Here is a 12,466-nt window from a genome sequence, read left to right as displayed (position 1 = left end):
TGCTCAGAGTATACTTATGAGATTATTCAGTTTTGAGCGTTTATCATTTGTTCTTTCTTACTGCTGAGTAGTAAGTAGTATATTCTGTTTGTTTTGCAGGGATGGGGATTGAACCCAGGGTCTTGTGCATGCTTTACATTCCTTTTTATTTTTAATTTTTAAGATACGGTCTCCTGGGCATGGTGGCACACACAGAGGCAGGCAGTTCTCTGTGAGTTGAGGTTAGACTGGTCTACATAGTGAGTTCTAGGACAGCCAAGGCCATTTATAGAGTTGCTGTTTCCAAAATGCCTCTACTATGCACTATACACAGACTATAATATATATATCATACATAATAATGTATACATATATACATATACTATGTATATATACATTTCATATATGCTCAATGTAAACAGGTAATATAGGCATATATAAGTAAATACAATATAAAGTAAATAACATAAAATGTAAGTAAAAATATAGTTAATGTGTAAGTGATAAAAATACGTGCTTAGTGTAAATATATAAGTAATATAAGTATATGTCTATATTATATAGCTATTTATATTAAGTGTATATTTATATGTACTGTGCATATATATGTACATACGTATAAACTTGGGGAAAAAGACAATAGTTTTTTAAAAATTTGACTCAGAGTTGGGTGTGGTAGCATACGGAGGCTAATTTGGGCAGATTGGTGTGAGTTCAAAGCTAGTCTTGGCTACATAGTGAGATTCTGCCTTCACAAAACAAGCTTGGATGGGCTGGAGAGATGGCTCAGTGGTTAAGAGCACTGGCTGCTTTTCCAGAGGGACCTGAGTTCAATTCTTAAAACAACTGTATGTAACTCCAGTTTATAGGATCTGTCACCCTTACAGACATGTAGGCAGAACAGCAATGTGCATAAAAATAAATAATTGGTGGTGGTGGTGGCATGCACCTCCAATCCTAGCAGAGGCAGAAGCAAATGGATCTCTGAGTTCTAGAACAGTCAGGGTTACACAGAGAAACCCTGTCTCAACAAAAACAAAACAAACAAACAGAAAGTTAAATAACATGTTGTATATATCACAGTGATTTTATTATATCATAAAAATTTGTAAATCAGGTACTAATCTCATATAAACCTATATGAGCATGATTTCCCCCAACAACTGCAGAGTATGAGGGCGTTCATGTGACTGCCCTTCTGACACCAGTTCCAAATGTGGGGGTTCTCAGTGCCATCTTCCAAGTTCAATAATGTGTGAGAAATACAAAATTCACTTTGTTCTTGTAGCCTGCGGCAGGGAGCATGTCAGATTATGCAAGGGCAGCCCGCAGAGTGGCGTTCCAGAGGTGGAGTCTGCGCAGTTGTGCACAGGCAAGCCTGTGGTCCTCCTCACATGCTTGACAGGGCCAGAGTATTCCCAGCCAGGGAAGGGGACCTGAGCTTCCATGCAGGTGCTCTGTTGTCAGCATCAGAGGCTACAGGATGACCGCGTACACAGTGGGTTGGTGGAGCTGCCTTGAAGGGGTTTTCCTGTACAAGTTGCCTTGCTCACCTGGGTCTGCATGTTTCAGGAGCTTGAGTTTCTGTCTCAGGTTCCCACCTTAGATCATGTTGCCACCATCTGATATGGCCTCGGGGCCCCTGCAAATCCTCTGGTCAGCGTGGGCTGAAGCCCCAGTGAAGATGTTACTGTCAGAAATTACCAGAGGCTTAGATGTTAGATGTTAACTCCCCAGAAGCCAGGGCAAAGGCCAAGCCTTTATTTGGATGGGATGGGATTTATTATTAGGTATCTCTAAAGGGAAACTACATTCTTGTTGCCAAAGCAGTGCATTCAACGGCATGAGGAAGGGCATGTTCTTTTTAAAGACTTATATTTCTGTGTGTATGGGTGTGTTTTGCCTGCATGCATGTCTGTGTACCACATGTGTGCTGCCCACAGAGACTAGAAGAGGGCATTGGACACCTGGAACTGGACCTATGGAGGGTTGTAAGCAGATAGGTGGGTACTGGGAATCAAACCCAGCTCTTCTGGAAGAGCAATCACTGCTCTTAACGGCTGAGCTCTCCCTCCAGCCCATGCCTGTTTTTGTCCTCCACCCTGATACAGCTATCTTTAGCAAGGTTTGCATACTGAATATGGCTGTGAGGAAGAAAGAATATGTTAGCATTCTATTTGTGAGAGTTTTTCAACATTGAAAAATAGGCAGACAGCTGCCATCCCTGCTTCCCTGGTACATAGTCAGTCTTCACAATGAAGGTTCTGCTGGCTTCCTTCTGCCAGTGCAGAAAGTAACTTCTCTTTCAGTAGCCCATCACAGGGATTGTGGTACCTTGTCTGGCAAGTCTAACAGTTGAAAATCGTTTATGGAAGCTGGCAATGGCTCAGTGGTCAAGAGCATTGACTGCTCTTCCAGAGAGCCCGGATTTGACTCCTACATGGTGACTCACATCTGTCCTCTTGTCTCCATGGGCACCAGACATACATATGGTGCACATATATGCATGTACAAAAGATAGCCATACACAAAAGGAAGAAGAAAAAAGCTTAACGTTTGGGTGGTGCTCAGTAAATGTGGTGATCACAGCGTGGGGGTTCTGAATGTCATGCCTAAAGACGAGGATGCACCATTCATGTATCTTAGATGCCCTGACTGAGCCAGAATTCACTAACAAGCTCAGAAATGTACTGGTCCTGTGTGTGTATTAGGTACCCCTTTCCTCTCACTGCCCCACCCTCAGCCCATTCTCAGTCCTCTCCCTTTTCAGCTTCATAGTGTCTCCGTGAACACTGGACTGTGGTGCTCAGTTGCTCTCATTTCCTTCTTGTCTTCTTTCCAGATAAACATGGAGGATCTTGAGGATGGCCTTGTGGTAAACGGGGAGAGGTCGGATGCTACCCTGCCAGACTCTGTGTCATCAGGGAACAAAGGAAGGGCTCAACGTGGAAACCCAGAGACCAAGCAAGATGGGGATGTGGCCAACGCAGGGTTCCCGGAACAGGTATAGGTTATCACCTGGTGATGGGGAACTGAGTGTGTCAGAGGTGAGCCCAAGATGCTAGCCATATACACTCTGTGCTTCCAGTGTCTTACCTTCTTATGAGCTTGAGTTCATCAACTGTTTGGTTGCCCTGGGGAGCCTGGATGGGATTTCTGTAGAAATCTGAAGGCCAGTGATGGTCTCATGGGTGCCAAACAGAGTGTTTGCTTGCCTCTTTTGGGAGTGTCTGTGCCCAATCAGAACATGCAGTCTGGTGAGGGCCGGGTTCTCCCAGAAAGTGTTGTGGGAGAGCAGGGCTGGGGTTCACTATGAGGCACCCTAGTACAATGAGTCCTTAACTCCAGGACAAGTGCAGCACAACAGGGAACGGTCGACAAAATGCCATTGGTCAGGTGGCTGGGTGGTCCTGTGAGCTGCCCCAAAGCACATCAGGGCAGGGGGTGAGATTCTGGGGAGGACCATGGTGTTTCATGGTGCTGAAATGCAAGTGACTTGGAAGGACTTGAGGGTATAGGAGAAGGAGTGGGGACTACTGCATTGGAGATTGAACTTGTTGCTTACATTTTTATTTATTTGTTTTATTTATTTATATATTTATTTTGTTTTGTTTTTGAGACAAGATTTCTCTATGTAGCCTCGGCTGTCCTGGAACTTGCTCTATTGATCAGGCTGCCTGCCTCATCCCTTAAGTGCTGGCATTAAAGGCATGTGCCACCACCACCCAGCGTAGTTTTTATATTTTATTTAATTTTATTGTTTTTAATTCAGGGTCTCACTGTGTAACCCTCACTACCCTGGAGATCTCTATATAGACCAGGCTGACTTCAGACTCTAAGATCTGCCTCTGTCTGCCTCCTAAGTGATAGGATTTAAGGCATGTTCCACTAGTCCTGGCTGTTGTATAGTTCCTGTTTGTGATTTTATTTCTTTCCATTGATTAAAACGTCTCCTTCTATTAGTCCAATGCAAGTGGCAAACTCCGAAAGAAGAAAAAGAAGCAGAAAAATAAGAAAAGCTGCCCAGGAGAATCCTCGGTATGTTGTCAAACTGGCTGGTTCCTCTGTCTAAGCCTCACTGTTCCTGCTGGTACCTCAGGCTGGTACTGAGAAAGTGTTGTTTAGTGAGCTCTCTGATTGCTTCCCACTGACCTCAGAGGTCAGGAGAACAAAGAGCAAAAGCACAGATCTTAGTTCTGGCTTGTGCCCTTTCCTCCCTGGTTGTCAGACCCATTCTTGGGTTCTGTGTTTTGCGGTGAGTGTCCCTTGCTCAACTTACGTCTTATCCTGATGGCTTCTGTTGGTAGTGAGTGTAGAAGCACTGTGGACTTGCTGTCATCAGGTGGCACAGTTCCGCTGTTGCCTCATGCCCCATGGCTAACTGCTAGTTCTGGAAAAAGCCATAGCTTTGCTCCTGTTGTGAGAAGTCATGACTCAGCTTACCTGGGAGCCAAGCTGCTCTAGAAAATGCAGTGTGCTGTTTTGCCCTGTTATTTCCAGGGCCCTCTGAGCCTGTGCCCCAGCACTTCTGGCTTTCTCTAGTGACAGTGTCTCCTTCCTGAATGTACATGCAGTGTATGATATCTTTTAGGAAGTAAGTTAATAGAATCATTCTTTTTCAAAATAACTTGCTTTGTCGCTGATGGTTAGAATCTTGAAAGTAAAGTCAAAACCAAGTATGGTCCATGTCTAGGGACCTAGCAATGAGAGTCAGCACAGTGATTAACAGGTTGTTCTGGCTTTTAGGAGAATGGTCTAGAAGACATTGATCGCATCTTAGAGAGGATTGAAGACAGCAGTGGGTTCAGCCACCCAGGGCCCCCTCCACTGAGCTCCAGGAAGCACATCCTATATGTGGAGCACAGGTACAGCCTCGCCCTCACCTTAGGAGAGAAAAACAGTATGGGTGGGGTGGGAAGAGAAGAAAGTTTACCACTTTTTTTTTTTAGTTAGGTCTGGTGATAAACACCTGTAATCCTAGTCCCAGCCCTTAGGAAGTGGAAACAGGAGAATTGGGAGGTTAGTGCTAGCTTGGACTGCTTAAGATGAACTCAAAAAAAAATGAAAGAAAATGTAGCATTGTCTTTTTTGGTAAATGGTCAGATCTAGGGGTGCAGTTCAGTGGTAGAGTGCACACCTAACATGTGGACTACCCTGTACCCCTGTACCACAAGCTTTATCCTCAGTTCCATCAAAGAACGAAATAAAACAATGCTGGGTATGGTGGGTTATGCTTGTGACCCGCCAAGAGCAGCCTGAACTACAAAAACAAATTAATCACATTTATTATTAAACATTTAAGAAAAAACAAGAAAGAAGAAAACCCTTATCCATATTTCAGAGGACTTTCAGCTTTATGGATCTTGGATGCTTGAACCATGTAGAGCACTATTTCACACTGGGACAAGTAGGCATCTGTCAGTCTTACAGACACTCACTGAAATGCTTTTTGAGAGTGGTTCTCACAGTGTGCTCAAAGCTGCCCAGGATTCCTGCTGCTCCTGCCTCAGCCTTCCGGGTACTGAGATCACAGGCATGCGCCACCATGCCCAGCTCCCCTACCTTCTTCTGTGACTTATGAAAGTGCAGAGTTACTGTAGAAGAATATAATTCTTGCTTCTAAACTTTTTTCTCAGACACTTGAATCCAGATACAGAACTGAAAAGGTATTTTGGTGCTCGAGCAGTCCTGGGAGAACAAAGGTGAGGCTCTAGTCAGTCTGTGTTCTTCGTGTCAGGTCAGTCTTTCTCAGGCTCCAGAGGGAAGGAAGGGTTGAGGAAGACTGAGGCAGAAAGGATGCTGTGAGTTCTTCGTAGGGGGAAAATACCTACATCCAAAGTGAACAAGTCGAACTCTTAGCACTGGGTCCGAAATGACTCAAAAGAAAAGGTTTGTGACATCATCCATCCTCTGTCCTTCATACCTTCTTCTCTAGGATATACACCCTATCTTTACAAAGATGCTAAAGACATTGTGGATACGAAGTCCCATTTTTGTTCAATCGGCAGCTAATGTGATCCAAAGTTGAAGTGAAATGAGACACTGTGTCTGTGCTGATTTAATAGTTCTCAGTGTCAGGGCAACATGCCACAGGGGATGGAGTGCAGGTGTCCCACGACTCCCTGAAGGAAAAGAGGGCACAAGGGTCCACCTCCGGGAGCCCTGTTAGGACGCTGTGTGTGATCTCTCTGACTCTGCATCAGAATGTCTGCTTGTTATGATAGGGTCTGTGTGGCCCAGGACTTGAATTCTCTGTTCTTCTGCCTCAGTCTCTCAAGTGCTATAAAGGCTGGCTTAGAGCTGTCTTTTTTTTTTTTGTTTTTAAGATTTTACTTATTATTGATATTGATAAGGTAAAAATATAATGCTTCATTATGAAAATACACTCATAAAGTGCTTGAGTGTTTGAAAATGTGCCTTGTACATGCAATACCTGCAGAGGGTAGAAGAAGGCGTCTCGTCTTCTGGAACTGGGAGTTAAATACACTGTGGCGCATACTTGTGGGTGGAGAGAACCAAACCAGTCCTCTGCGAGAGCAGCAAGTGCTCATAACAGCTGAGCCTTTTTTCTAGCCTCAACTGTTGTCTTTTTAAGTGTTTTTCTCCCTGGTTGTAAAACAAGTGCTAAAAATGTAATCAATTTAGTCATTCAACCTTTGACTCTCCCTCTCTCCCAGAACCCCCAGGTTATTTTTGATAATTGATTGGATCAAGTATTGGAAGGAGCACATGCCGATATTTGCTTTACGTGGCCATGAGAGAATTCTGTTGGCACTGTAACAGCTCTGCATATCTGGCTTTCTAGGCTGTCGTTCTCTGTGCTGTGGTGTACCAGGGTTGGCTTTTTACTCCAGATGTTGGGTTTGTGTGGCTCTTGGCTGTCATCCCTGTGCCTGCACAACATTTTGTGAAAGTGAGAGCTGCCTGCTGCTGAGCCCCTCCCAAGGAGCTTAGATTCACACTCCACCCGGCGTCAGCCACTCCTCCTCATAGCAGACACAAGAAATTTGAGGGGTTTGGTGTCATCTCTACTTCATTTCTTAGATTATGATTAAGTCTACTGGTTTTTCTTCTGCTGTATGCTCCTACTTTCATTGTGGTTCCTAAGGGTTTTTGTTTGTTTAGACTTTTTATTCTTTTGGTTGTTTTTGAGATAAATCTCACTAAGAAGTCGTAGGTGACTTGGGACTTACTGTGTATACCAGGCTATCATGGAAGTCAGAGCAATCCACTTGCCTCTATTTCCCAAGTACTGGAATTGAGGGTGTGTATCACCATGCCCGGCTTGCTTATTTATTTCTTGCTTTATTTATTTTGTTTTTTTGAGACAGGGTTTCTCTGTGTAGTCCTGGCTGTCCTGGAACTCACTCTACAGATGAGGCTGTCCTCGAACTCAACGTTAGAGATCCACCTAGCTAGGATTAAGGATGTGCAGCACTACTGCCCAGTTGCTTGCTTTATATTTTTAGTGTTAAATTTTTATTTTTATGTCTTCTTTTGAGAACATTGATGAAATGTTTATACATTAAAATGTTCCCTTTTGGGGCTGGGTTTCTAGGCTCATTTAATAGAGTGCTTGCCTAACATGCTTGGAGGCCTGAGTTTGATCTTCAACACCACAGAATCTAGTCACAATAACACACAACTGTCCTCCTAGCACTTGGGAGGAAGAGGCAGAAGGACCAGGAGTTCAAAGCCATCCTCAGCTGCATAGTGAATTTGAAGCCAGCCTGGATTACGTGAACCCCTGTCAGTCAATCAGTCAATCTGCTGTTTTCTTTTACCAAGGGCCAAGTTTTCTGTTTTCTTGTATTAGTTACTGTTCTTGTTGCAGTGACAAAATACATGACAAAAGAAACTTAAGGAACTGGCTCACAGTTTGAGGTGACACAGTCCATCATGGTGGGACAGGGATGATCACAGGAGTGTGAGGCAGCAGGTCACACTGCATCCACAATGAGGAAGCAGAGAGAGGTAGACTCGGTGCCCAGAGGCTTTCTCCTTTTTCATTCTTCACTGAGGCCAAAGCCCCAGCCCGTAGCATGGTGCTGCTCACATTCAGGTGAGTCTTTCTGCGTGGAGGTGTGTCCTAGGAACTCCAGATAGTGTCAGACTGACAGTGAGGGTAGCCCTAGGTCCTGTTTCAGTAAGTGGTAGTTACTGATATGAATTAATAATTACATTTATTTCATTCTATCTGGTGCTAGGGTTAGACCCACAACCTTACAAATGCAGAGGACACATTGATCATCCCTCAGTCCTGGTCTTGATCTCATGAACTCAGCACTTGATCCTGGTCTTGAACATGGCTGGGACTGTAGACTGGCACCACCATGACCCCGGTCCACTTATTACTTTCATGTTGTTGTACTTTGAGTACAAATATAATTTTCATGTTATACTTTGTATATACATATAATTCAAATATAAACATAAATCTTTAAAACTTTAAGTCGAGCCATCTGGGGAGATGACTCAGAGGTTAAGAGCACTGTCTGCTCTTCCAGAGGACCTGAGTTCAATTCCTAGTATCACATGGTGGCTCCTAACCATTTATACTGGGATCTGATGCCCTCCTCTGACATCCATGTATACATCAGATGAAACACTTGGGCATGAATTAAAACAAAACAAAACAAAAAGAGCAAAAACAACTTTAAGTTGAACCAGAGAGGTGGCTGAGTGAGTCAAGTTGCCTGCTCCCAACTTCATTCGTAGAAACTGACATAATGGAAGGAGAAACCAACCCTCCCGAGTTGTACTCTTAACCTTCACAATGGACCTACGGTACATATAGGCACATATGTGCATGACTGTGAACACACATGCGTAGATCAATTTTAAAATGTAAAAAAATGGGCCACAGAGCTGACTCAGCAGTTGAGAGCTTTTGTCGCTATTGCAGAAGACCTGGCTCTTTTCCCAGCACCCACATGGTGGCTCACACCCATCCATAACTCCAGTTCCGGGGATCCAACACCCTGTCCTGACCTTCACAGGTACCAGGTGTGCTCATATTGCACAGGTATACAGAATATTCATGTACATAAACCTGAAAAATCATTTTACAAACAAAAGATTGGCTAGACATGGTCGGTTTTGCCTATAATTCCTATGCTTAGGAATCTGAAGCTGGGAATCTCAAGCTCAAGGCAGCCTGGGCTACATAGAGTGGTTAAGAGCACTGGCTGCTCTTCCAGAGGTCCTGAGTTCAGTTCCCAGCATCCACATGGTGGCTCACAACCATCTCTACTGGGATCTGATGTCCTCCCCTGGTATGTAGGTGTGCATGCAGATAGAGCACTCACATAGATATATAGACAGATAGATAGCAAGATAGAAAGAAAGATAGATAGATAGATAGATAGATAGATAGATAGATAGATAGATAGATAGACAGTAGATTGATAAAAGATTCCTACTAGAAGCTCTGGTGTTTTCCCTTTTCATGCTCTACGCTTCTGCTCTGGGCAAATGCTGGGGCCTTCTCTTCTCCCCTTGTAGCCAGTGCTCTTTGGGGGACTTAACTTCATGTGTGACTGTCAGTTTAAAGCTCCTCCCCAAGCTCCTCTGAACATGCCCCCTACTCTGTGGGTGTGAGAACCTCCAGGTGTTTCTCCGGACCCTCCCTCTGCACCTCAGGTCCCCTCTAGGGAAGAGGTTCAGTGCAGTGCTAGACAGCTGGCCTGTGGGCCTGCAGACTTGGGCAGCTCACTTGCCTGCCTCCAGATTCAACTATGCTCATCTAATACACTTGGCTTTTTTCCCTGTAGTTATTTTATTTCTTTTTGAGATTTTAAAAAACAAAAACAAAAACAAAACAAGCTTTTCTATCTTGTTCCTGAAAGTGCAACTTGTTATTCATTCTGTTTGTTTGTTTTTGTTTTATTTTTTGTTGTTTTTGTTTGTTTGTTTTAAAACAGTGTTTTTCTATGTAGCCTTGGTTGCCCTGGACTCACTCTGTAGACCAGGCTGGCCTTGAACCCACAGAGAGCCACTTGCCTCTGCCTCCCAAGTGCTGAGATCACAGGCGTGGGCCACCGTGCCCGGCTACCTGGCTTATTCTTCTTATTTTATTTTATTTTAGGCTTCCATTTGTTTGTTTCCTTATTAATGCTCTTGCCTTTTTGTGCAAGACAGGGTCTCACTGTGGTCTTTGGCTCTCTGGAGCTCTTTATGTAAGCCAGGCCAGCTTCAAACTCACAGAGATCCGCCTGCATCTGCTTCCTGAGTACTGGGACCACACCTGGCCCTTCTATCTTTTTATTGGACTGTTTGAGCTTTCCCTTTTATTTTGTGGTTGCTGAGGATGAACCTAGAGCCTTACGTGTGCTGGGCACGTGTACAGAATGTCACCTCCAGCCTGCATCTTTTTTCTGCTTCTCTGCTTATGTGGTGGTGGCTATTTCTGTGGCTGATGCTCTGTTCTGTTCGCTGTAGCCTTGCCTGCTAAGCACGCTGCTCATTGCTCTTTCCTGTATCTTCCCTGCCTGCAGTTTGACACTCACAGTTCTCGTGGCCATTAGGCACACCAGCCTGGTCCCTGTCCACCATGGAATGTAAAGCCGTGCTGTATTCTGTGCTTTCCAGGCCTCGACAGAGACAGCGTGTGTATCCCAAGTGTGCATGGCTGACAACCCCTAAGAGCACTTGGCCCCGATACAGCAAACCAGGTGAGGCTGCTGGGTTGGGCTTGGCGTGGATTCAGTCTGATACTCTCAGTTCCCCGGGGAAGGCAGAGTTATTATATTTCATAGCAAACTACCAACTACATGTCATTTAAGAAAGAGGGCAGCAGTTGAGAGGCAACAGGGCGTGAAGTAAATTCCTCTGTAGCTGCTGGCCTGGGTGGCATGGAAAGTGTTCAGAGACCCTTTTCCATTATCTTGATTGACAGGCATGAGGCTAGGGCAGAGAAACCTGTGGTGGTATGTGACTGGCCAGAGTGGTGTAGCGGCCCTGCCCCTTCCCAACAGTCCTGCCTCTCCTGTGCCTGCAGAGGCCTGTGGAGGAACTCTGGGCCTGTGCACTGCTGCCTGACTGTGGCTCATCCCTGCCAACAAGAGCACCTGTGCACTGACCATGTGATCCTGCCAGAGTCTGGCCTTAGGGAAACTTAGGAGCCTGAAAACTACTGGCCTGCTTCTGAGGAATTTGTCAAAGGAAGGTTCCTGCACACCCAGCATTGTCTACCAGGAGCAGAGACAGTGTCTAGTCGTGATCACCATCACCTGTAGGACCTGGTGCGGTGTTCCCTGCTGCCACTTTGGAAGTTCATCCCCAAATCTGGGCAGAGTGTCTCCAGGCAGGTCACCTGTGCTATAGTCTCTAGCTCTGCTCCTAGCCAGCCACGAGGACCTGGCACATGGCCCTTTTGTGAACACTCTGGGTGGATCTGATGAGCCAAACACCCAAGACTCTCAGTCCTGGTGAGGCTCGCACAGTTTGAGCAGGCCTCAGCACTCTGCCCCGAGCTCTTGGCAAATGTCAGCTTATAGCCTGTCAGTAGCATAACTCAGAGCTGGTCAGCCAGTACCACATACTCAAGTTGAATTGTCCTGGAAAAACAGGAGGGTTGTCACTGCATAGAGCTGTGGAGTCCTGCAAGGTGCCACAGCCTGTCCCCCCACCCCCTTCCTGAGCAATATTCCTTACAGGTCTGTCAATGCGGCTGCTGGAATCCAAGAAAGGCCTTTCTTTCTTTGCATTCGAGCATAGTGAGGAGTACCAACAGGCACAGCACAAGTTCCTGGTGGCCGTGGAGTCTATGGAGCCAAACAACATTGTGGTGCGTGAGGCTGCAGCTCCTGATGGATGGGGGTGGAGCAGTGTGCTGCCTGGGCTTAGACTGGGTCCTTAGAATATACTGCTGCGAATATACGCAGTTGTCTGAGGGCAACTGCTTCCCCAGCTATGGAGGGTGCCTGTGCTCAGAGGAAGTGTGCTTGGGACTAACAGTGTAGACTGTCCTCAAAGGAGAGCCACACTGTGCACTCAGGTCCCTTCTGGGAACTGTGTGTAGAGCATTGTGGGATCTTTCCCAGCTGCCTTTGCCTTTAGCTTAGCTACAGTACATGGAGTGCCAGTCCCTTCCGTGACGCAGCAGCTGGGTTATATCTGCTCCAGGTTCCTGAGTCCATGCCAGCTCTGTGGGCCTCAGTTGAGTTTGCAATCACTGAGGACAGTGTACCTGACCCATGAATGCTATCACATTCCTTTGGAGAGAAGAACAGTGATGGTTTTCTTTGCTTTTGGTCGGGACATAGAGAACCAATTAGGCCAGTTTCTGAGTTCCTAGAACTAGAACCTTGAATCAGATCAGCACTTCACCTGAGCCACAGCACCACATAGCTTGAGTCAAAAGTAGAGAGATGGCTCTGTGATTAAGAGCACTGGATGCTCTTCCAGGGGACCCAGGTTCAATTCCCAGCACCCACATGGCAGCTTACTATTGTCTGTAACTCCAGTCCCAGGGAATCTGACACCC

The 12,466-nt window shown here is 45.6% G+C and overlaps 1 protein-coding gene across 8 annotated transcripts in view; it reads left to right on the top strand.

Annotated features, from left to right (window-relative positions):
- Window positions 1–12,466, top strand: part of Tcf25 (transcription factor 25) — a 29,631-nt gene that overhangs the window by 4,104 nt on the left and 13,061 nt on the right. For all 8 annotated transcript variants that reach the window (XM_021631219.2, XM_021631218.2, XM_060391818.1 and 5 more), the window contains exons 2-7: window positions 2,822–2,983; window positions 3,943–4,017; window positions 4,726–4,844; window positions 5,616–5,681; window positions 10,570–10,652; window positions 11,637–11,767. In XM_021631219.2, the coding sequence (XP_021486894.1) occupies window positions 2,822–2,983; window positions 3,943–4,017; window positions 4,726–4,844; window positions 5,616–5,681; window positions 10,570–10,652; window positions 11,637–11,767 (636 nt within the window). The remainder of the gene's footprint in view (window positions 1–2,821; window positions 2,984–3,942; window positions 4,018–4,725; window positions 4,845–5,615; window positions 5,682–10,569; window positions 10,653–11,636; window positions 11,768–12,466) is intronic.

This window comes from Meriones unguiculatus, chromosome 10 (genome assembly GCF_030254825.1).
Source record: "Meriones unguiculatus strain TT.TT164.6M chromosome 10, Bangor_MerUng_6.1, whole genome shotgun sequence".
In the NCBI taxonomy this organism is placed as follows: Eukaryota; Metazoa; Chordata; class Mammalia; order Rodentia; family Muridae; genus Meriones; species Meriones unguiculatus.
This window is presented reverse-complemented; position numbering and strand designations above follow the sequence as displayed.